General features: G+C 41.0%; 1 protein-coding gene and 1 long non-coding RNA gene across 7 annotated transcripts in view; both read right to left on the reverse strand.

Moving 5' to 3' along the window:
* Positions 1–6,804, reverse strand: part of LOC311059888 (uncharacterized protein) — a 28,697-nt gene extending 21,893 nt beyond the window's left edge. For 5 of the 6 annotated variants that reach the window (XR_014602224.1, XM_084077995.1, XM_084077994.1 and 2 more), the window contains exons 1-2: positions 6,654–6,804; positions 1,205–1,537 (exon numbers count right to left, since the gene is read on the reverse strand). Coding sequence is in view for 5 of the 6 variants with exons in the window: in XM_084077995.1 (XP_083934121.1) it covers positions 1,205–1,537; positions 6,654–6,732 (412 nt within the window). In the remaining variant the exon portion in view is untranslated. Of the gene's footprint in view, positions 1–1,204; positions 1,538–6,332; positions 6,402–6,653 lie in introns of those variants that run through there. The other variant, XM_084077996.1, reaches the window with a different exon arrangement.
* Positions 6,805–8,531: 1,727 nt separating this feature from the next.
* LOC311059962 lies at positions 8,532–10,805 on the reverse strand. The gene is made up of 3 exons (XR_014602238.1): positions 10,645–10,805; positions 9,248–9,385; positions 8,532–9,002 (listed from the first exon to the last, which is right to left on the reverse strand). It is a non-coding gene; the product is annotated as an uncharacterized lncRNA (long non-coding RNA).
* Between the last annotated feature and the right edge of the window lie 10,980 nt (positions 10,806–21,785).

Genomic DNA, 21,785 nt, shown 5'->3' on the forward strand with positions numbered 1-21,785 from the left:
TTTACCGATTGGATTATTCACAATAATGTATTATGTAAAAAATGTGTAGACAACAGAAAGGGGGTCCCTAGATGTTGTCAGCCTGGTCTCCAGAGAAAATGTTGTCACAGTACGTTTTGCAGAAACGTACAGTGAGATTTTTTTTTTTGCCCAAAAACGTTGCAGATGAGAACTATGTAGGGTCAATCGTCGATTTTACGTTTCATAGTAAGAAACCCTAAACCTAACCCTAAACCCTAACCCTAACCCTAACCCTAAACCTAAACCTAAACCTAAACCTAAACCTAAACCTAAACCTAACCATAAACCAAAACGTTGAAATGCAACGAAAATGCAAAAATGTGGACATTTTACGCTTTTGTGGTCCAGAAACGGACCGTTATGCAAAATCGATTACAGTAGTGCCAAACCTCAATCAAAATGTTTCTGCATTCCAGCATCATCTTTTATTGTATTCCCCTTTTGGCTAGTGGATGAGATGTTGGCTTTTCCATGCGAGCGGGAGACCCAGGTTCAAATCATTTAATTAAAGGACAACTTAATTTTTTGTGTTCATTTATTAGTTTGTAATGATAATAATCAAAAGATGAGTGTCACATTTTTTTTCCATTTATTGCTTTCTATCGTTATAGATTATATTTTTAACTGGGGGTCCAGTAAAATGTTTTTTTTTTTTTACACAATAAGACAACAGTCTTTGTCTCTATGCCAGGGCAGAACCTCTGCCCCAAATTCCTGCAAAGTTTGGAAGCCAATCTTAGAAAAAAGTGTTTTGCAAAAATCGGCCTCCTGGTGGCGCTATAACAGGCCGATATGAAACATTTGGGGCAGAGTTTCTGTCCTGACCTCTGTGCCTTTGGGCTCTCGGAGACAAAAATAGCAGGCTTATTGCCTAAAAAAAAATATATTTTTTTTTTACCAATTACCCGAATGCCCCCGCCCCCAGTAAAAAAAATCCGTAACGATAACGATAGAAAGTAATACATAATATTTTTTTAACACTCACCTTATTATAATGATATAATTATTATCATTACAAACTTATAAATGAACCCTTGTTTTAAAAAACTAAGTTGTAATGTAACATAGCCATAATAAGTCAATTTGTAAAACATCCTCATCAGATATTTCTGACATTAGAAAATGTACAGGTTCACAAACAAATCAATAAATAATTTAAACCTTAACAGGACACAATACTTACTGATCACCTCAATCTTGTGTTTCTTGCTTTGCGGGTTATCATTGAACACCATGAAATATGTTCCAGTGTCATTTTTTGTCATATTTTTGACGATGATGACTCCAGTTGTTTTATTCAATTCTGTGCGACTGTTATATGTCTCTAAGACTTTCTCTTTAGCAGCCGAGTTCCGATTCCACTCTAACACCACCTCATCTTGGGTTGATGGGCCATGTTTCATTAGGGTGACTTTGGTGGGATTTGGATGTTGGCCAGATACTATAGCATCTGGCAAAAATGCAAAGCTTCCTCCCAGTGGTATGTATATGTATCTGTTCACTGCATCTTGCTGATCTGTGTGGAGAAAAAGATTTCAGTCAGTTAAAGTAGTTGATAACAAGCTGTTAATGAAGAAAAATTCCCAGACAAACTTGGGATTCCCGGTTCGATCCTGGGCTACCTGTGTTACTGTCAAAGTGTCCTTGAGCAAGACACTGGCCCTCATTTATCAATGCAGCGTATAAACCGGCGTATATTTTTCCATATATTCGGCCGTACACCAACGTCGAAGTCACATTTATCAAAGGATCCTATACAGCCAAATCCTAGCGTATATCAGGTCGGAGCTTTGATAAATCTCACGTCTGAAAACGAGCGTCATTTAAATAACACGCCCTTAAATATTCACAAAACGCCCGACTTCACTACATGAAGAACCAGAATACGACCCAAAAAAAGCATGAAAAGCCAATAAGAAACAGTTTCCCCCGCTCGCCTCGCCGAACACACACACACGCACACGCCTCTCTCTCTCTCTCGCTCTCTCTCTCACACACACACACACACACACACACACACACACACACACACACACACACACACACACACACACACACCCTGTGATCCCGTGCCGCCAAGTTAATATTGGAGCGTCGGGTTTATATCCTTAACCCAGCCAGGTTGTGTAGCCTACATAACTCTCTATGATATAACTCCATAACATAGGACAAGCTACTGTAAGTTTGTAGACCTCACTGTCCATGAAAAGAATGTCGGGGCTCCCGAAAATTATCTCGCATTAGCGCTGCTGCGCTGAAAATAGCAGCTCGCACCTGTTGTGAGCTTGTAGATCTGCTATTTTCAAATAGACAATGCAGCCATGCAGATCTGCAAGCTTAACCGAATGACTGTTAAAGCAGTTTGTTTAAATTAGTTTATAAAATGTTATATTTTCACAGGGATTATTTATTAGTGCAGATATACATTTATGAGTGGATTATGTGTCCAGATGCCTCAGACAGTCAAACAATGCTGCTCCGCAGGTCTAGGATGGAATAAACGGGTGCAGCCAACGTCAACAACTGGTCTCGACCAGACGTGAGATTTCAGCGTACCGTAGGATGAAGCCCACGTCAGGATATATTGATAAATGCCGAAAGGTGCGGTGATCTCGTCGTACGCCCATTATTTGGGCTGCACCGCGTTGATAAATGAGGGCTGTGTGTGTGTGTGTGTGTGTGTGTTGTGTGGGTGAATGTAATGTACACTGTAAAGCACTTTAGATAAAGGTGCTATATAAATACACATTTTACCATACACGCTCATACTCCTGAGCCACTGCTCTCTCTCTCTCTCTCTCTCTCTCTCTCTCTCTCTCTCTCTCTCTCTCTCTCTCTTCTACCGGACCTTCATCTCAGTGTAGGCCTACACTTGCCCCCAATAAGCTGCACAGCATTTATTTTACCCACTTTTTGAAAATGGCTAAGACCAGGCTACTAATTTCAGGTCTAAATAACACTGGCATGTATTCTCCTTGAATAGGCCCATACAGTAGCGGCTGGTGGTGATTTTGGGTGGGGGGGGGGGGGCTATAAGACATCCATTATACTATATGATACTCATAGATACTCATAGTTCACCCTGCAGCAACAGCATCACATTCCAGATAGCAAGTTACAGCAATGACACTACTGTAGGTTATCTATACTTTGTTATATGAAATGCTCCACAACAACACACGTACCCACAACAAACAACACAAGTACCCACAACAAAACAGAGCTTCACTGCTCAAGTGAACGTTGTTTGTATGTGCAGATAGCTGTTCTTATATCATGATTATTGGTGGTGGTGGCGGCGGCAATACTAATATTTTGAGCCTGGAATGATCAAATCCTGTGTTTAGGGTCACACAAGAATAGCATGCACTTTATAAACAAAATAAGACCAGAACCAGACAAGTAATTAAAATGTTAGATTATTTAAGGCTGCTTAAAACATAGCAGCAAGTGGTATGTATAAACTGAAACTCATCTCCTCCTACAGTAGACCTCTTCCCATGTTCTTTATCACTGCTTTTAAAGCTACACACACAGCCTCTGTCTGTCTGTCTGTCTGTCTGTCTGTCTGTCTGTCTGTCTGTCTGTCTGTCTGTCACTCACTCACTCACTCACTCACTCACTCACTCACTCACTCACACACACACTCACACTCACTCACACACACTCACACTCACACTCACACTCTCACACACACACACACACACACACACACACACACACACACACACACACACACACTGTCTGAACGGCCCTGAAAATTAAGGCCCGGCCCTAACTGGGCCCTACTGGGCCGGCCCGAACAATTACCATATATTAAGGCCCAAAACCACCCAAAAAACATAAATGTGTCGTTATGTACTTAATGTCCTCAAAGTCACGCATCTAACAAGCTTTGAACTGAGCAGGACCTTCCGTTCCAGAGATAATGGCCAAAACATCTTGAAAACGGCCACTTTTGCCGATTTTCGAGCAAACACACTGTGACACACACACACACACACACACACACACACACACACACACACACACACACACACACACACACACACACACACACACACACACACACACACACACACACACACACACACACACACACACACACACACACAGCTAGGGGTGTTAACTTTCCCCAAACAGCTTGAGCCACTTCCAATGTGATTAAAGCAGCAATCATGTTTCTTAACTTTGTCAGATAAATGAAGCAAATCCACAATACCTTTCTGAAGATGGATTAGAAAGTAAATAATCTACAATCCATTTCAATACTGGCGCCTGCCTGTTAATCCTCCTTCACTTTCCCAGAACAAAGCACAGAAAGGTACACCTTTCTGTCATTGGTCAAAAGCCAGTGAGGGCGGAGCTTGGGGGCTAAAATATATTAGCCTCAATGCTGAGTAAATCAAGCAGGCGTGTCATGTCAGCTGTCAATCACTCAACTCATCTCATTTTAACACACGCATGACAGCAGTCAGACCATCCTCTACGCAGTCTTACTTCAGATCAAACTGACCGTTTGTTTCCTGCTATTCCATTGGCCACTCTCTCCCCTCTGCGCTCCAAACGAGCTGACACCTTCTCCCCCGCACAGCAAGGCACAGCGGGGGATACCATTGTCTTTTAAATATCGATTAAGATTTAAATCCCACTCAAACCCTCACATGTTGGCTATAGTGACTACGTTTCATTTGGTTTAGACTACAGGCAGAAAAATAATAATATAGTCTAACTTGGAACTAATGTGTAACTTGGAAAGGTAACTGCAGATCCTGTATGTAAAATATTTATGACGAAAACATATAAAACAGCGCGATCGCTGTAGCGGTACATTACACTCTTTGAGTGAAAAATGGATAGCCTATATGAATGATTATAGATTAATGATTATATGGATAGCCTATGAATGATTATAGCCTAAAAATCATTCACTGCATGGTAGCGACTAGCGACAAAGTAAACAATATTTACTTAAGTTACACAGATTAACTTTTCAAAGTTAAATGTATGCCTGCTGTCAGTCTGAAGCCTTGTGGCGAGATGCAAACGGCTTGGTCGTTGAAGCGAAAGATACATCATCATCTACACAGGTCAAAACGGCTGTTCCGTATACAAGTCATCTACACTGAGGATTCTACTCACTCCCTTTCGTCAGTGTTGCCAGATTGTTAGAGAAATAATCAGCCAGGTCTATGAACATTTTACTGCATGCGTTGTGTCTGTCTATGTGTGTGAGTGTGTGTCTGAGAGAGAGAGAGAGAGAGAGAGAGAGAGGGAGAGGGAGAGGGAGAGAGAGAGAGAGAGAGAGAGAGAGAGAGAGAGAGAGAGAGAGAGAGAGAGAGACAGACATGCACAATTCATCCATTGCACAGGGAATAAACAACCGACTACAATCATTTCACATTCTCTATAATTAGTAACATATTGGTGATGCATGTTGGTGATCAAATATAACAAATATGAAGTTCCTAGGCTAGTTGACAATGAAATGCAAATAATCCCATTAGCTTGAACAATGGTCTGGAGGTGTTAAGAGCTCTCTGGCAGTGGGCAGTGGGAGAAAGGGTAAGAGCGGTCATATATAGCCCGTCAGAGATGGTATAAGTAGCCTAGCCTATGGCTAATTTCATATTTAGAAAAGGTTTCAGATGAAAAAAAAACAGAGATGATTTGAATCGAATATTTAGGAAAAGTCATGGTAGAGGAACTTTCTCAGAGCTTCGTGAGAAAAGATAATCCACTTCAAAGTCTAAAAATTGGTCAGATTGGCCGCTTCTTAGACATGCAAGTGTTAGGACCACAATGGAAACAAGCTGTCAGCTTTCTTGTGTTTTTCAGCATCTTAATTTCTATCTGTCAGGGCCTTGGGCCAATAAGTTTAGATCACATTCTTTTATCTTAAAATCCTATCCAGAAATGGGGCACATATTTAGTATTTTATCAGTTGGAAATCAGGATAAATTTAGGCCATTGGTTCTCAAAGTGGGGTCCGGGGACCCCCAGGGGTCCTTGGGGCGGTTCCAGGGGGTCCCCCAGGGGTCCTTGGGGGTTCCAGCAAAAGTAGTTAACATAGCATCACAACCATTTTATCCATTTATATGTTGGCTATTTAAAAATAGCAGATCTACAAGCTCACAGTACGTCACTTCGTGCCGTGCTGCGAGCTTGTAAATCTGCTACTTTTGAAATTCTTTGAAAAATATCAAAAATGTTTGGAAAAGTTTGAATAATTTAGATTTTTTTTCACTCGGATCTTCTCCTCTGGGTTCCTGGCACAAAACATTTTCAGATGGGGGCCTCCGGCCAAATACCTATCAATTTGGGGGTCCTTGGCTTGAAAAAGTTTGAAAACCACTGGTCTAGGCTATACGCTATGTATCTCTACCCTATCTGTGACCCCCCTCATAACTGAAGCTCTGGGGCACTGTCCCATGTCGTTAAGATCCGGCTGTGAGGACGACCGGCAAAAATGTCAAATTGTTACCTTTTTGAAGGTAAGGATTTGACATTTTTGCCAGTCGACCCCTCAGTCAGATCTTAATGACACAGAGAAGAGTCCTGGAGCTGCAGCGGAGGGCGCGGTCACTCGATTTTCAGGCACGTATCCTTGTTTAAGGGCTACCTACCCTTACCTGTTGCCATGCTGAGTCCAACTGCTGCCAATAGCCAGACCCACAATGGACCTCTGAGGCTCCACATGTTGTCGTCCATGCGCCTAATAGTCACAAAATAATACCGTAACTTCAAAAGAACACAGGATAGCGAATTACACCAGCCAACCCAGCCTTAATGCAGTTGCGGTAACTGAAACTGAATAGGCGTACAAGCTGGAACTTGTAGAGACATGCTGAAGTCACGTTAGCTGGAACGGAATTTGGAGACGGCGGTATTTTTCCATGTGGGCACCTGGACGAGTGGGCACTTAAAGGTGGAGATAACTGGGCACCTGGACGAGTGGGCACCTGGAGAGAACAACTGGGCACCAAAACCATCTGGGCACTAGGGACATGTGGGCATCTGGACGAGTGGGCACTTAGGGGTGGAGATAACTGGGCATCGGACGAATGGGCACCGGGATAACTGGGCACTAGAACGAGTGGGCACTAGGGACACGTGGGCACCTGAATTAGTATTCGTGTCCACAAGTGGTTTTAACATAGCATGCTGCTTTGTTGTTGGTAAGTGATATTTAACCCACTGTTCTTTAAACCCACAAACACAACACAATAACGAGGTCAAAAGTACAATTTAAGAATGTATTTGTCAAAATAGCGCTGAGGTCAAGAGTACATTATAACAGAGTTTCAAAGTAGCCTACAATATAAGAGTGTACTTGCCAAAATGGAAGTACTGTTAAAAAAATGAACAAATTGGGAAAATTGTAAAATACCAAAAATAATGAAGGATACCAAAAACGGTCAAATGATCAATGCTAGGATAGAGAAAACTAAACAGTAGCCTACTGTACACTATAAAATGATAGAAAGAAATATAGTAGCCTACTGTTAAAACTTGAGAGGATTCATCATGGATTTTATGGAAAAACAGGGCACTATTTGGGGGGAACTAGGCTACTTGGTGATATAACAAAACAAAACAGAACAAAATAAATGAAGCCAAGGCATTTCAAAAAGTAAAAAAACTTTAATAGAAATATAGTTCATAGTGGAACAATTAAGAAAACAAGTCAACATCAATAACTGTCAACACTATTTAATGCAAAACATGTTCTAATATGCTATCTACTGATATGTTCTTGGGTAGATGGCACAGTTGTATTGTTTGTGTAAATTAATTCAAAAATAAATAATTAAATGAGTTACTCGGCAGATACTTTTGGGGAACCCAGTCAACTAAGTGGGTTTAATTCATTTCGATTAACCTTTTGGCAGAGGCCTTTCAAAAGAAATGTTTTGCAGAAATCTGTGTAATGGTGGCGCTGTAACAGGCCAATTTGAAACATTTTGGGGTGAGTTTCTTCAGACAGACAGACAGACAGACAGACAGACAGACAGACAGACAGACAGACAGACAGACAGACTCACAGGGGTCAAAACATATGGTTCAAGCGTTGTAGGCTAAATGGTGAATTGGCCTTAGCGCTACTATGAGGCCTATTTGAAAAATCTAAGGTTGAGGTTTTTCCTTGGTCTATTTCTGGGAGTGTCCAGTCCAGCTTGACATTAGCTGTTCAGAGACGGACGGATGGGCGGACGGATGGACGGACGGATGGACGGACGGACGGACGGACGGACGGACGGACATATGGGGGTTAAAACATAATTTCCAGCCTAGGCCATCCAGCCTGACAGGTGACGAAGATAAAAAGCATACAGTACATCTGTGCAGTGATAACTCTGCAGTGATACCTCCACTAGAGGTCAGGAGTTCCTCATTAGAAAATACATCAGAGCTGCTCTGTTCAAAATCTACTGCTATTAGTGTGCACAGCTGAAGGAAATTGAAAACTTTGGCAAATACATTTAAAAAGAGAAGAAAAATATGCCAGTGCCCATCCATGTCTCCTCAGATATTATATTGTCGCTGTCGAGTCAGGTGGAAACATATTATTATTAAAAAAACATCTTTCAAATAGTGAAAACGGCAGATCTAAGCTCACAACGACTCACATCATGAGACCTTGTGAGCTTGTTGATCTGCTATTTTCACTACTTTTGTGCGACACTCTTGTATGATGAAGTAGGACATTAATTTACAACTAAACATACATAGTTATGGAGATACAAGGTTTCTGCCTGACAGCAACAATATGCTGAATCTGTATTAATACTTGGAACCAATTGGTAGTTAGCCTACTAATGTAAAAGCAGGCATAAAATTTAACCATAGTCAAATGGTCAGTTGATTGACAATGAAGAAACATAGAAATTGTTGGGTCACAGTTGTGGGTGTTTCAAATCACATGTTCCTGGTTCAGTTGGTTCTCTTCTGAAGTACTTCTCTCCTGCTACGGTTGTACCCTGGTTACAACATTAAGACAAAGAGAAAGAAACAGTTACATCTAGTAGAATTAAATATAAATCATGTGAGCATATGATCAGATCAATACTACTTATGGACAGCTCAGGTTATTGGGTGTGCATGCGTGCGTGATTGTGTGCATGTTACCGTAATTCTACTAATGATTCTCAATTGTAAGCCAAAACAAAGACTAAACCTTAGAGACCCTCTCTCACAATGAGCCAGGTTTAGGCTGATGACCTACCACAGATGGTTCCAATATAGTAGGCACTCGGCAGCAGGAAAAGAAGCATCACTCTGGAGAGAACCAACAGGAACCAGCTCATACCACAGTCACAGCTCACACTGCTGTCACTCTCGCCAACATCATTAAGAGAATGATCTGTTCATATTGAATCAATAATGCCACATATTAGTACTTTCTACTACAGTTTTCAATTTCTAGCTCATGCAAATGTTTTATATTATAATTAAAAAAAACACATTTAGGGCTGCAACTATTGATCATTTTCTCAGTGGTTACTTTTTTGATGAATCAAATCAAATGAATCAATCAAGAGAGTATGTTATTTAAAATATATATATTTTTATATATGAATGAATTGATTAACCACTTAAGCCCTATTTTATATTTGTCAATCAACAGTGTCATGCAAACATAGTGACAATTAGCAGGTAAGCTCACAACGTATTGCGATGCGATGCAATGCATTGTGATCTTCTAGATCTGCTATTTTCACTATTTTTGCAGTTTGACTGTTGCACTGCTACAGTATGAGGAACGTTAATCACACTTGAACCATTAGGTATCCAGAAGAGTGGCCACCTGAGAATACTGGGCACCTTTTTCCCAGAACACTGTGCACTTGAGACAATTCTTTGTGGATTTCTATGGCAAGACTGCAGGACCACATTGGATATTGGTAGTGTTTCATTACGCTTTTATGTGTATATCCTGGGTTTAACTTATATTGTGATTACTTGTATTTTATATTGTGATTACTTGTATTTCTTTAACCAACATTAAATCAATCAAGACTGGCCACTATTTGGGAATAAGACTGGGCAGTACTTGGTGATATTTGTATCACTAGCATGGTCTTATCCTAATCATGTGTAAGTCTAGGAATAGAATATTAAGCAAGCACATGGGAATATCATTTGAAATGTCTCATATTAATAGACATGTAGGCCCTACATCATTCAATGTATAGTATACAAATAAAAAGTGGACACAAATGAAAATACCCAACATAATCCTTGTGGTGACATTGCCATATCTGTAGGTTAACTTTAGGCTAATTCTTTTCTATTCTATGCTACAAGCTATAATTCCTGTAGGAATTATAGCTTGAACAGCTATAGCGGTCGTATCTGTGGTTCTGGACAACCAGATCTCCATACATATATAGGCATATCGGTCAGATCGGTGGTTCTGGACAACCGCCTATCTGACCAACTTGACGCCGGGCATGGTACGTTACTCCCTCGGGTCATCGCGAGCGACATGCATGCTGAGTTTGAAGTCAGTCGGTTGGACAGTTCTCGAGATACGTGAACTACAGACGGACAGACGTAGCCTACTGTACAGAGATTTGAAAATGCACACATTTATTGTAAGATTATGGAAAATGTACTTACTGAATAAAATCCTTGTGTTGATATTGCCATATTTGTAGAATGAATCGTCCACCACCGTCCAATGTTTGGTTCCACAGTAGTAGAGACCCAGGTCAGAATCAGTTACATTCTCTATCAGCAGATCATAGGATTCAATGGATTTGTTATACTTGAAATTAAAAGGGGAATCTTCTTGAAGTACATTAATTTCAAGAGTAGGTTGGTTTTTATGAGAGCAGTTTCTGAACCACACTATGGAAACTGCAGGTGATTCTCTGCAGTCACAGGAGAGAGTGATGTTGTCTCCTGGTGTGACTATCAACTCCACTTCTAATCCAAAGACCCCATCCTGACTGATGTAAATGACACCTGCAACACAAATACAATAAGAAAATTATAATAATAATAATAACTGCATCATACAGTACCACTCTACTCCTCTACTACACAGTAAAATAATACCAAAACCCACTTGAATGAATACCATAGTCAATTTTAATTATTGGATTATCAAAGAGCAACATATTTATAATAATCAATAATAAAATACTAAAGTTTACCTAGTAGAGCAGCTAAAAGCAGATGCAGCTTTGCCATGTCTGATGGTGGAATGAAGTTGACAGTGACACACCTCTGTGACACTGATGTCAAATATGATAAGCAGATAGACTTGTACTAAATGATCAAAATAATGTGATTGGTTAGCTGAGTGGAAAGTTTTCATGTTGTGGTTCTGTTCTATGACAACAGAGCGGTATGAAGCTTTGGCACGTTTTTGTGGTCAGTGTTTTAACATGCAGTGAAACAAACCAAAACGTTCCACCCCTCAGAATACCACAAGTCCCCAGGATTGTTTTGTGTTAGCCCAAGTGTTTTACTTATCAGTCCTAACTCAACACCACATGTTCCATTGTAGTTAGGCCTGTAATCCTGGCAGACTGATACATTGTGGCCAGTCCAATGCTTTTGATCTATTTGGGCAAAAAGATAATATAGGTACATATTAAAATGTATATTTTGAGGCTGATAGTAAATGTAAAACAGAGGCTTCAGAAGGTCCATAGTGTTGTGGTAGGGTAAATTATATTTTTTGTTAAAACAAAAAAGCTCTATATTCTGATAGTAATCAATGTGTGTTTGTACAGTAACAGGAGTCTCCCTGTCTTTCCAGCTTTTTTTCAGGTGCCAATTTCAGCCAATCAGGAGAGAGTACCCATTTATCAGCTAGTGTTTCAGTTACAAATTTGTCTGCACATTTCTCCGTTTCATTACTTCCAATTTCACTTTTTTTTAAATCCTGTATGGGTTCTTTCTCCTGATTGGATCAAATTGGTATCCCAAACTGAAAATGCATTTTCTGTTTGCTAAAGAGCTGGAAAGACAGGGAGACCCCAGAATATTGAACTAACTTATTGTAACAAAATAAAAGTATCACTTACCCAACCTTTAAGTTGAGTTTAGTTAATAATCCCTAAACATAAGATGTTAAAACATTAAAATTGACTCATGAGAGACAAAGGGCCAGGAATGCATGTGTGTTTATACATGCATTTTTACATTTTATAGGATATTTTCATAGATATTTAGTTATAGTACAAATTATACAACTTTTAAATACTATGCTTTTGTCCTGTTTATTTTTGCTAATACCAATGACAGAGACATATCAGACTTAAGGACATTCTTCAGAATTGCAATCATGTTTTTTTGTTGCACTTGTGCGACTTTATTTTGTGTGGTAGTATAGGTTCTCAATCATATCAGTCATTCTGAGTCAACCTCAAGGTTTACAAAAGTGCAATCGCGATGTAAACCATAATAGATTCTTCAATTTGATTCTGTATAATGAGCCATGATATACTCAACATGCACTGTAGACATGCTTACATCCTCCTGTGTGATTAACATTGCAGAATGCTATGCTTTCAGCAGGTCTGAAACCACAGATGGCTCACATGTTGAGTGCTGCAGTGGCACGAAACAATGTAGCCTACAGTGTGGTTTTCCGGCGTGAACTTTATGTCAGTTCTTCACAGTTTTCTCTAACTTCTTGGAAATTGGAGAGGATGGTCACAGAAATTGTTTTGTTTCTACATTTATTCATTACTTATTATTTTCGGGTGGGTGTGGGTGTGGGTGTGGGTGGGGGTTGAGTAAAACCGGACTACTCAGGGTCCAAACAGTCTGTAGGCAGCAGCTTCCCTGGGTGGCCATACTGGCCAACCACTTACATTGGTTCCATTGCCTAAATAATGGTATATCGTGCACAATACAATAGAACTCTATTCTTTTACAGGGCAATGTCTGTATCTGCCTGTCTGTCTGCATGTCTCCTATTGATGCCCATGCCCATGCTCTATTTCTCTTTCTCTTTCTCTCTCTCTCTCTCTCTCTCTCTCTCTCTCTCTCTCTCTCTCTCTCTCTCTCTCTCTCTCTCTCTCTCTCTCTCTCTCTCTCTCTCTCTCTCTCTCTCTCTCTCGGCATATGCGTGCGTGCGGTTAGAAAATAAAAAGTACGAGACTCACGCTAGTGTGTTTGTGTGTGTGTGTGTGTGTGTGTGTGTGTGTGTGTGTGTGTGTGTGTGTGTGTGTGTGTGTGTGTGTGTGTGTGTGTGTGTGTGTGTGTGTGTGAGGGAGAATGACAACATATACAATGGCAGATTAGTGTGAGCAACGTGTTTGTGATGTGTTGCAACTTGTTGCTTACCTTGTCATTGGACAAGTTGATCACTTGCGACGCAAGGAGCAGGCATGTGCCGACCTGCAAACCACTTATTTTAGGAATTAGTCTACTGCTTGGTGTTGCACTTAAGCATACAGTTAAGTGTACAGCTTAACCACAACCATAATAACGGCAAAGTGCCACCAGTGGATCTCCTGTAAGCCCAGAGAGGCCCAAGCCTAACCGCAGTTAAACTGTGCCTTCCCTCAGCCAGACAGCTGCTTTTTGTGTATTTACTATGAATATCACCCCATAGTCTCAAGGCCGACAGACAGACACATCCTGCGCCTGGAGGATGAATCTTCTGAGTGCCAATGTGTAGCCTATTCTCAGAATTTACGATTATGATTAGGTGTGATTAAGTGTCTGTCTGTCTGTCTCCCCCATTCACAGAACCGGTTTGCTACGTCATGACATACACAGTAGAAACACCACACACAAGGTCCGGGCTCCCGGCTTCATTCTTGATTTTTTTTTCTTGAGACACAGCAATGGCACCGGTGAAAAGAAAAAAGTTTGTCCTGAGCAAACTTATTTTCGACGCAAGGGCGCTCAAACCTGTACCACCACCGCCTAAGCCTACATCAGCAATTGCGCCAGGAGTAGCTCTACCGACCCTGCTAGGCTCACCACCATCCGCACTGGGGGAGAACGCAGAGCCTGTTGCTTTTGCATTCATTCATACGGTGCCCACAACCCTTGGAATGCCAATGCCAATCATCTACCAACTATTGTAGCCTATAGTATCTAAGCTAAAACATAAATGTAGGTCGCCTACATATTTCAAAAATGTCTGGTTATTTGAAGAGGTTAATCAACTCTCTCCAGCTGTCAGCTATCAGTCTGTAGGGGGGGGGGGATTACCATGTATTTGGCAGGCCTTAACGATAAAGACGTCCTGGCTCCGTGCCTGCCTCTGAGGATATCCTGTCTTATAGCTCATCTGACTCTCTGTGACCACACAGACACCACACCGTGACCTACATACAGGCATACAGGCGCGCACGCACACATACATCATGGATTACATACATACTCCCTTAGCATAACCTCAGAAACAAAGACACAAGAAACCATATCTTAAAGCATGAATGATTATATTGTTGCAACAATGAAGACAAGACGTGGTAGACACTGGTACAAAACGACCCTCATGTGAGTGACAACCAGCCCCTATTTACTATCGAAAACACTGATTCCCAAACTATGGGTCGGGACCAATTTGTGTGTCGCGGACACATTTGTATGGGTATTTCCCCCCCCCCGTTTCCTACAAAAAAGATTACAAAAAAACGTCTATTGGGAGACATCAAATTTCTCTTTTGGGTCTCAAGCAAAAAAAGTTTGGGAACCACTGATCTAAAACCACCATGTGACAACAAATTCTACGTATGGTACGATTCTATTCATGTACTTATAATCTGCTTTGACTGCTTTGATCTAGATCTGTACTGACAACAACACATGGTAGCAAGTTTAGTAGCCTAGTTCACTGGTCCAGGCCACAGGTCACTAGATACAAAGTATACATTACACACACACACACACACACACACACACACACACACACACACACACACACACACACACACACACACACACACACACACACACACACACACACACACACACACACACACACACACACACACAGATTGTATTTTCCAAATGGACAATCTTGGCATACAGTATCTTAACACAATTCAGTTTTTAATGATGTACTTATTCCAGTCTATGTAAAGAGGTTTTACCACATTGGTATGTTGTCCAAGGCTGAGTAAAGACATGCACATGCATGCTTATCAGGTGTTTATGCTTTGTGTCTTGCTCTGTCAGTGTGTCATCATACCACGCAAACACCCTCCGTTAGTGTGCCCTGAGTCAAACCAGTTTTCACAGAGAGTGCTCATCTGAAAACCAGATTTGGACTGTAAAAAAAAAAAGAGCAAGATATATGCAGAGTGCAAGAACCCATCAGGGTTTTCCTGGGTACAATAACTTCAAAAACAGGTTCACCACACAAAAAAAAGTGGGTCTATAACCTTTTGGTCTAGTTGCAGCAACAATGTTGTAATTCAAATAACATCAGAATATCAAAGTGCACACAAGCTCTCTCAATGTCAACCAGTTCAGCCTTTTCTCTTTATATGCCAGGCTGTCACTGTTCTTTAACTGTGTGGCAACAGAACACTAGTATAAAGGCTCTAAAAAACAGCTGCCAAAGTAATCTTTCCAGCCAGTAGACTTCATGGCTAAACGTTAAAACATTTACGGCACTGCACAGTACTTTAGTGACACCATGTGGAGAAGCAACATATCATTTGCGGCTCATATTCATTATGTCTATTTTTTTGCTCTACATCATCAAAGACCCTATACTGCTTATAACAGTCTGACACGTGCACCCCTGGGCCCACGCCCACGCATGACTCGCAGACACAGACACACATTTTCAAACACTCTGTTGTTTAATAAGGCATAAGTGTGCCATCAGCATACTCTCACTTTCTCTACAGAAACAGGTATTTATTTAAATGTGTTGCTTGTGTGTGTGTGTGTGTGTGTGTGTGTGTGTGTGTGTGTGTGTGTGTGTGTGTGTGTGTGTGTGTGTGTGTGTGTGTGTGTGTGTGTGTGTGCGCGCGCGCACGTGCGTGCATGAATGCATGCATGCGTGCGTGTGCATGAATGCATGCATGCATGCGTAAGTGAGTGTGTGTAAGTGCGTGCATGCGTGTGCAATGTGTATGGATGTCGGCTGTAGTGATTCCCATTTGTGCAAATCGGAGGTCACTATGTTTAATGTTGAGCCAGTGTGTAAATATGCAAAAACAATGTCGGGACTTCTCTTGTCCTCTGCCAAATATGATTAATGATGACATGTATGGCTGTATGTCATAATTCAACCACTCATTGTCGAGGTGGTGTCCACACAATAATGTGGACTTGATAGATTCTACGGAAACCTCTGTCCGTCATTCTGTCTGGTCCGCATTCTTCTCCCTGAATGGTTTGAGCAATTGATCTGAACTTCGACACAGGCATTGACTATTAGCATATGAAGATAATGACAGACTCTGAGTCTGGGACCTACAGACTGAAATTCTCTATCACCTTTGGTGATTAACATGGTATGAGGAATGACGAATAGACCCTGGTCAGATGACCTTAGGGTCTTGCTGGGCACATAATATCGTTTTAGCAGGTCAGTTAAATATTCAGGTGCCTGACCATGCAGAGCTCTAAAAGTGAGCACCAGGACCTTGAACTGAACCCTGAAACCAACAGAAAGCCAGTGCAAAGAGGCCAGATGAACTGGAAGGTGTATTATATATAATCTTTATTCCTCATGCGTCCATGCGTATGGACTCATGCGTCCATATAAAAAGAAAAGACATCACATAATATACTAAGAGACAGCAGTGTAAAAATATACAATGTATACAAATCAAAACAAAACAAAACATCACTCAAGCGCTCCCGCCCCCCACCCCTCCCCACTCACACCAATTCATAAGGCGGCTGTCAAGCGCCAAGTCAATAATTTAAAAAGTGTATAGGCTATTACGCCAATGCTCTGTAAGCCTGGATGAGTATCTATAACTGCTTCTCATAGGGTTGGTTAGAGCCTCTATGATGCTGTTCACGGACACATCAAGCCGACACATAAATTTGTACATCAATTGTCTTAAAAGTGCATCACAAGTAGGCACACCAGTGGACACAAACAATTGACTGGCACTATGCCATCTAGGTATGTGAAGTAACAACCTCATGGCATCATTATACGCCACTCTGAGCCTCTGCAAACTCCTCACCCTGTAAGAGTACCAGAGATGAGCCGTATACAGAGGTGTGACATAGGCTCTGAACAGTGAACACTTAACATCAACAGAACACATAGAAAATTTCCGTAGCAGCATATTGGCCTGTCCATAGATTTTTCTACATTGTCTATAGATATCTCTGTCGTCCATCCAATCATCAGTGAGGACATGACCAAGGTATTTAGCTTCCTTACATACTAAAAGAGGACTCTCACACAATTGAAAAGCAGGGAAGGAGTCTTTCCTGTCCTCTCTGCTTCTCACGATCATGATGTTACTTTTTTTAGCATTATATTTGATGTCAAAGTCTTTACCATACTGTGTGCAGATCCTCAATAATTGTTGAAGGCCAGCACTGTATGGACTACATAAAACCAAATCATCTGCATACATGAGATGATTGACAACAGTGTCACCCACAAGACAGCCAGTGTTGCACCCATTTAGCTGTATTGATAGGTCATCCATATAAACATTAAACAATACGGGGGATAAAATCCCTCCTTGGCGTACGCCATTACTGACATGAAATGGTTCAGAAATGCAATTGCCCCATTTTACCTGATCTGACGTGCATACCAAAAGACCAGTATTCTAACTAAATATCTTGGAACACCTCTATCAATCAATTTCATAAATAACTTTGCATATGCGTATTGAGGCTGGTGAAAACTGCAGTAGTTAAGGCAAGAGGAAACAAAGGCATGGATAATCAATTGTAGGTCAGAGTGTGAGAGACTCACGTCCACACGTACACGGGTATTTTCATAAACGCAGATATTTCGTTTTCGTTTTTGAAAACCTCCGCGTCTACACGGCCCTGTTTAAAAAAATCTCTCTGTCCACACGACAACGGCTAAACGTTACAAAACGATTGCAAAAACTCCGTTTACCGTGTCCACACGGGAACACATAGCCGGAGTTTTTAAAAAAATACACTGTGGCAGGAGTTTTCCAAAAGATGCGTTTACATGGAGCGAAAACGCGTTTGCGTGTGGACGAACCCCCCAAAACGCATATAAAAAGCTACGTTTATGAAAATACCCGTGTACGTGTGGACGAAGCCTCACTCACTCACACACACACACACACACACACACACACACACACACACACACACACACACACACACACACACTCTCACTCAATCCATCTGAACTTACTTTGATTGGAGATCTCTCTTTCTTCGCCTGTCTCAGAAAAGTGGAAGGCAGTGTTTATGAGTTGTTCCCTATGAGCCTAAACCGATTCAACCATTGCAATGCCAGGTAATCTCTGAAGATCCATATAGTTGTCTTTGGCCTCCGGGTTCAAAGCAGCCAGTGTGCCAGTGCCAGTTGAGCACTCTCCAAAATGTGCATCGATCTCTCCTTGCACAGCATCGATTTGATAACAATGTAGAATAATCTTATTGTCTGTGTATAATCTTATTGTCTAAAATAATCTTATTGTTTGTAACGTCTGTGTCGCTCTGTGAATGTCCAACAGTTTCTTCAACTACAAATGCACAAAGGTTCTTGTTATGTGTGAGTCTTCTCTTGCTCGGACAGCTGGGACCTCCTGTCACAGGCTTGTAGCACAGCGATTTCATAGTGTAGTAAACTCATTCTCTGTGCACAGTTTCGGTATGCATTCAAACGCAATGTTCACAAGTGCACCTGCAGTGATGTTTTCAAACATTTTCATGTCAATGCCAAACTGATATGTATTTGGTCGCAGACCCCCATCAGAAAAGATTGTTTGTCAGGGATCCCCAGAAGAAAAGATTTGTGCAAATAATTCAAATTCAAAAATATTTAAAATAATATAATAATTAAAAAAAAAAGCAGATCTACAAGCTCACAATGCGCTGTGAGCTTGCACATCGGCTATTTCTGAATCGCCTCAGTATACAATAGGGTTAAAGTGGTTAAATTGGTTGTGATGTTCTATTAACTATTGCTGGAGACCCCCTGGATCAACCCCCCTCACTATTCCACCACTTATCATCCTCCTCCTCCGATGTGTGCTTCATGCTCTGCCCATCAGGATCTTATTCGAACAGCTTGTGATTTTGGTCAAATGGCAGAGCACTGGACAGCTTATTTAATGCATTGCAGAGACATTTGTTCAAACTGTCAAAGTCATTTCTGCAGTCCGTACATTTCCAATCAGAGGTGTATTTTTCAACAAACGCAGCAACTTCATCAGACTCCAGTGTGGTCTTGAGCTCACGGAGGGCCTCCTCCACATCAGCAGATTTCTGACCAGGTCCTTTTTGCTTGATCGTCCCCAAGCGTTCCTCCAGCACTTCCACACGCTCGACCAGACACTGGCGCCGTTCCTTGTTGCGCATGGCACCCTCACGGAGAGGGGAGAGTGAAGCTGCTTTGTCCATGATAGGGTCTATGAGATCCATGACTGATTGAAAACAATGAGAGATAGTAGAAAGGGCGAAAGGGGGACAGATAGGTTAAAATACAATACCGTAGATTGAACCATAACATTCTTTTCTCATTATATTGAATAAGTGACAGCTGACTTTAAAGTTGTTTACCTAAGCAATATTACACTTGAGGGTGTGCTTTACCATTATTGGCACTAACAGTGATGAGGTGTTTGTGCCAAGTGCTCTAAGCATCAGTGAAAAGCCAATAATGACAGTAAAGCACACCCTCAAGTGTAATACTGTGATAATAGAAAGGTTACCATCTAAATAAAACATTCTAAAATGTATTCATATTGTGGGGCAATTTGCTCTAAAAAATAAATATATGTATTATTTTGATATATATATATATATATATATATATATATATATATATATATATATATATATATATATATATATATATATATATATATATATATATATATTGCTGACAGTGACAATTTCTAGTCCCTGTTGTGACTAAGATATCAGCTGAAATATAAACATTTTTCTACTACATCTTCACATGGATCGTTAAAGTAGTAAACCTGCCTCTCACTTCTCTTCAGCTCCTCATGGTCCTCCTTCCTGTCTGCTTCATCCACTTGTTCACGAGCTTCGTCAAACAGTTTGTCTGCTATATCATCATGGACAACCTGCAGAGCCTTGGAAAGCTTGTTGAATGCGCTGTTCATACTGCTGTTCAAACTCCTAAACTCACTGTTGTCGTTGTAGTCTTTAAACACATGCTCGTGGAAATTATCATAGATGTATTTTTTTACATCTTTTGCAGACTTAAGTGTTTCATTGAGATCACGGAGGGCCTCCTCCACATCATTAGACTTCTGACCAGGTCCTTTTTGCTTGATTTCCCCCACCAGTTCCTCCAGTCCTTTCACACGCTGGACCAAACGCTGGCACTGTTTCTTGTTGCCCTTGACCTCCTCACAGAGAACGTAGACTGAAGTTGCTTTGTCCAAGATGGGGTCTATGAGATCCATGACTGATTGAAAAACATGAGAGAAGGGAGAAAGGGGGACAGATAGGTTGAAATGCAATGGATTGAACCATAACATGCTTTCCTTATTATATTGAATGAGAAGCGACAACTGACTTTAAAGTTTTTTAAGCAATATTACACTTGAGGCGCTTTACCATCATTATTGGTACAACAGTGATGAGGTGTTTGTGCCAAGTGCCCTAAGCATCAGTGAAGTGCCAGTAATGACAATGAAGCACACCCTGAAGTGTAATACTGTGATTATAGAAGGGTTAGCATAAGTAAAACATATAAAAAATGTATTCGTATTGTGGGATAATTTGCTCTCAAAACAAACAAGCTTTATTTCCATTTCCATGGAAATACATGGGGTCTGACAGAGACAATTTCTAGTCCCTGTTGAGACAACCAGCCAACTTGAGCTAATGCTTTCTAGAGATTGTCATTTCCCAAACTTAATACCACACGTAGAAAGACAAAGCTCCATTGTTAATTATTCTTGTGACTAAGATATCTGCTGAAATAAAACTCATCATATACAGATTTTTCTACTATATCTTCACATGGATTGTTTAAGTAGTAGACCCCGCCTCACTTCTCTTCAGCTCCTGATGATCCTCCTTCCTGTCTGCTTCATCCTCTGCCTGTTCAAGTGCTTCGTCGAACAGCGTGTCTAGTATATAACCGCAGTCAACCTCCAGAGCCTTGGAAAGCTTGTTCAATGCACTGTTCAGACTGCTGTTCAAAGTCCTAAACTCAGTGTTGTCTCTGTAGTCTTTAAACACATGCTCGTGGAAACTATCAGAGGTGTATTTTTTTACAACATCTTCTGCAGACTCGAGTGTTTTATTGAGATCACGGAGGTCCGCCTCCACATCGGCATAGTTCTGACCAGCTCCTTTTTGCTTGATTACCCCCACCAGTTCCTCCAGTCCTTTTACACGCTGGGCCAGACGCTGGCACTGTTTCTTGTTGCCCTTGACCTCCTCAAAGAGAACGTAGAGTGAAGTTGCTTTGGCTATGATCGAGTCTATGAGATCCATGACTGATTGAAAAACGGGGGACAGATATGAAAACATCATAACATGCTTTTCTAATTACTTTAAAGTTAATTGCTTACTTAAGCAATATTACACAAGAGGTTGTCCAATTAATGACAGTACACACCAACCAAAGTAGACATATTGTATGTTCATCATAGAAAATG

The sequence above is a fragment of the Gymnoscopelus microlampas genome (assembly GCF_963454915.1).
Source record: "Gymnoscopelus microlampas genome assembly, chromosome: 14".
In the NCBI taxonomy this organism is placed as follows: Eukaryota; Metazoa; Chordata; class Actinopteri; order Myctophiformes; family Myctophidae; genus Gymnoscopelus; species Gymnoscopelus microlampas.